This window comes from Myotis davidii, unplaced genomic scaffold (assembly GCF_000327345.1).
Source record: "Myotis davidii unplaced genomic scaffold, ASM32734v1 scaffold125, whole genome shotgun sequence".
Classification (NCBI taxonomy): Eukaryota; Metazoa; Chordata; class Mammalia; order Chiroptera; family Vespertilionidae; genus Myotis; species Myotis davidii.
The window spans coordinates 4,664,654-4,668,109 of NW_006299390.1; the positions used below are offsets into that span (position 1 = coordinate 4,664,654).

A 3,456-nucleotide genomic window follows, 5' to 3' on the forward strand; every position below is an offset into this window, starting at 1 on the left:
GCGCACTGGGCTTCTAGTATATATATAGAAAGAAATATGGACTGTCAGTTATAGATATGTCACTAGGATGAAATTTACAGCATAGGGAATATAGTCAGTAATACTGTAATACCTGTATGATGCCAGATGGTTACTAGAAATATTGTGATCACTTTGTAAGGTATATAAATATCTAATACTATGTTGTGTACTTGAAACCAATATATGTCAACTATCATTTAAAGTTAAATTTTAGCCCTGGCTTAAAAGTAAGAAAAAATATTTAGCCCTGGCTGGATGGCTCAGTTACCTGGAGCATTGTCCCATACACCGAAATGTTGCAGGGTTGATTCCCAGTTAGGGCACATATGTAGGCTGTGGGTTTGATCTTGGGTCTGGGTGCATATATGAAGCAACTAATCTATGTGTCTCACATTGATGTTTCTTTCTCTTCCTCTCTTCCCTTCTTTTCTCCCTCCCCTTCTCTCTAAAAATCAATTTTTAAAAAATATATGTTATTGATTTTTTTACAGAGAGGAAGGGAGAGGGACAGAGAGTCAGAAACATTGATGAGAGAGAAACATCTATCAGCTGCCTCCTGCACACTCCCCACTGGGGATGGGCCCGCAACCAAGGTACATGCCCTTGACTGGAATCAAACCTGGGACCCTTCAGTCCGCAGGCCGATGCTCCATCCACTGAGCCAAACCAGCTAGGGCTAAAAATCAATTTTAAAAAACATTAACATATCTTCCTCAGGTGAAAATTAAAAAATGAAAACGATGAAGGTAAATTTTAGTATAAAAGAGTTTTTTGGATATCGAAACTTTCTTGTTTTTCATATATATTTTAGTTATTTCAGAGACGAAGGGAGAGGGGGAAAGAGAGAGAGAAATATCAAGGATGAGAGAAATCATTGATCGGCTGCCTCCTACATGCCCCCTACTAGGGATCGAGCCCTAAACCTGGGCATGTGCTCTGACCAGGAATTGAACCCGGGCCCTGCTGGTTCATAGGTATATACTCAGCCATCAAGCACATACCAGGCAGATATCCAAACTTTTGACCTGATAAAAATATATATTCTTATATTGTTCTCCTTTCTGCCTGTTTTTCAAACTAGCTCTCTTCTTTCCTCCCTGTATAATCACCTTTGTCCTTAAAGATATGGGGGCTATTTTTTTAGTAAAAATTTTAGTCATTTAACCCTATGACAACTATCACATGATAAACCAGCTTAGCTCCAATAATTGAAGTAAAATGAGGAAATGAGTTGCAAAATTTGTAACCTTCGTTTTCCTCTTTCCATGGTTTTGGCAATTTCCCAAACTATTTGTTTGAAATTTCTTGGTTTTCTAAATGAGAGATTTGTTATCAAATGCTGATTTCAGTGTGTTAGTATAATCTAACATTAATCCATGAGTTGTAAGAACTGTATTCTTCCTTAATAAGCCAAGTGGAAATTTCAGATTTGTAAATTCATTTATGTGACCTCATTCTTATTTCCTTCATTAACAGAGGAATGATTGTACAACTAGGCCTCATACGTTGTCATCATTTTTTCCCTTTAGTTTAACTAAAGCCTGTTATAACCTGTGCTAAATGTAGCCAAATAGTTTATAATATAGAATAGAATGCTAACATATTATTGCATCTAATCTTATCTAATTTGGGATTCATTTAATATTTCAAAAAGCTAAATAGGTGTGCATTTTTCTTTAAACTTTAATTGAAAAATACACCAATTTTTCCCCCATAAATGCAATATTAATTTCAAAGTTTAAGGTTTTTATACTACAGAAATACAGATGTTTTAAACTCTCATGTCCTTAGTATATAGAAATGAAAAATATTCTAGCCATTACTTTTTCCTTTTCATTGAATTTATTGGGGTGACACTGGTCAATAAAATTTTACAAGTTTCAAATCCACAATTCCACAACACATGATCTGTACTTTGTATTCTGTGTTTACCACCCAGATCAAGTTCCACCACCATTTACCTCCCCATACCCTTTTGCACCTCCCTTTGCCCCCAACCATTAACATTTTTAATCATATAGAAATTTTTTTCAAATTATTTTTTATTGTGCTATAATTTACATATAAGACTATTAGTTTCAGATATACAGCATAATGATTGATATTTGTATATATTGTGAAATGATCACAAAAATAAGTCTAGTTAACATCCATTACCACACATAGTTAAAAAAAGTTTTCTCGTGATAAGGACTTCTAAACTTTACTCTCTTAGGGACTTTCAGATATACAATACAGATCGTTAGTTGTAGTTATGTGTACATTACATCCCATGACTTACTTAATCTTCATGCAAGGATATGTTTACTGATTTTAGGGAGAGAGATAAACATTGATCTGCAGTGATATAGAGCTCTCTACAGTAATGGACACTAATGTAGTGACAGAGGGAGAGTAGGACAAGAAATGATTAAAATGAGTTCTGGAACCTGTTTAATAAATGTTCTAGGTAGCAATAGAGGTCCACAATAGGTTGGGAGGGTGAAGGGTATAAGTCTTATTTTGTTGTTGGCTTTTTCCCGATGCATGTTAAGTTTCTAGCGTAGTGATGTGTTAAAAAAGATATCTTCGATCTTTATTTCCTTAGGAAATCTGTTATTTTTGGTTTTGGGTTTTGGGGTGGGGTTTTTTTTTGCTGCTGAAAGCTGGGAAAATCTGTTTTCTTTTTATAGTAGCACTTGAAGTATGTTGAAATGCTGCTGTACACAATTGATTTTTCAGTAACTGGAGATGGACTGGGTTTGATAGCCTCTCAGGCTAAAATATGGAATATTTAAGGCCCATTTTGTTACTTGGAAAAACTGGTAATATTTGAAAATTTCAAAAGCCCAGAAACAATTTATTTGAAATATGAGGAAAGAAACTTATTTTTTTCCTAACTTTAATGAAGCATTTTCCTCTCTTGGCAGAATGAAATTAACACTGAAAATATGGTCAGCTCCATAGATTCTGACAAACAAGATTCTCCCCCTCCAAAACCACCAAGGACTCGCAGGTATTGTATGTCGCATTTTCTTTGAAAGGACACTTTTATTTTACTCACTGTTTTTTAAAATAACAAATGCTGACTAATTCCTAAGTTTTCTTTATAACTTTTATTAGTCTTTTGTTTAGGATGTAGCATATGTATAGCAATTAATTGATTACTGTACTACATAAATTTTGTTTCACTTGATAAAATTTCAGTAGTGTCTACTTATATAAAAACCATGGGTGGTGCTCATCACTACCACAACTGCCATGACCAAGCGGAAGGAAGTCAGTCCTTTAGGGGTTGTCTTGGCAACCGCTGTGCCCACCCCGAGCTGTTTCCTGTAAGGGTGGGGTTTGAGGCAGGAACCTGTCCTGGGAGTGTGGAGTCATATTTTTCTAAAGTGTGCCACGCCAGCACGGCAAGGGGTAAACCTGAGTGGGGGCGGATGAAAGGCTTAGAAA

At 35.5% G+C, this 3,456-nt stretch overlaps 1 protein-coding gene across 7 annotated transcripts in view; it reads left to right on the forward strand.

Annotated features, from left to right (window-relative positions):
- Nucleotides 1-3,456, forward strand: part of PTPN12 (protein tyrosine phosphatase, non-receptor type 12) — a 58,372-nt gene that overhangs the window by 38,113 nt on the left and 16,803 nt on the right. For all 7 annotated transcript variants that reach the window (XM_015571239.1, XM_006774908.2, XM_006774909.2 and 4 more), the window contains one exon: nt 2,931-3,016. In XM_015571239.1, the coding sequence (XP_015426725.1) occupies nt 2,931-3,016 (86 nt within the window). The remainder of the gene's footprint in view (nt 1-2,930; nt 3,017-3,456) is intronic.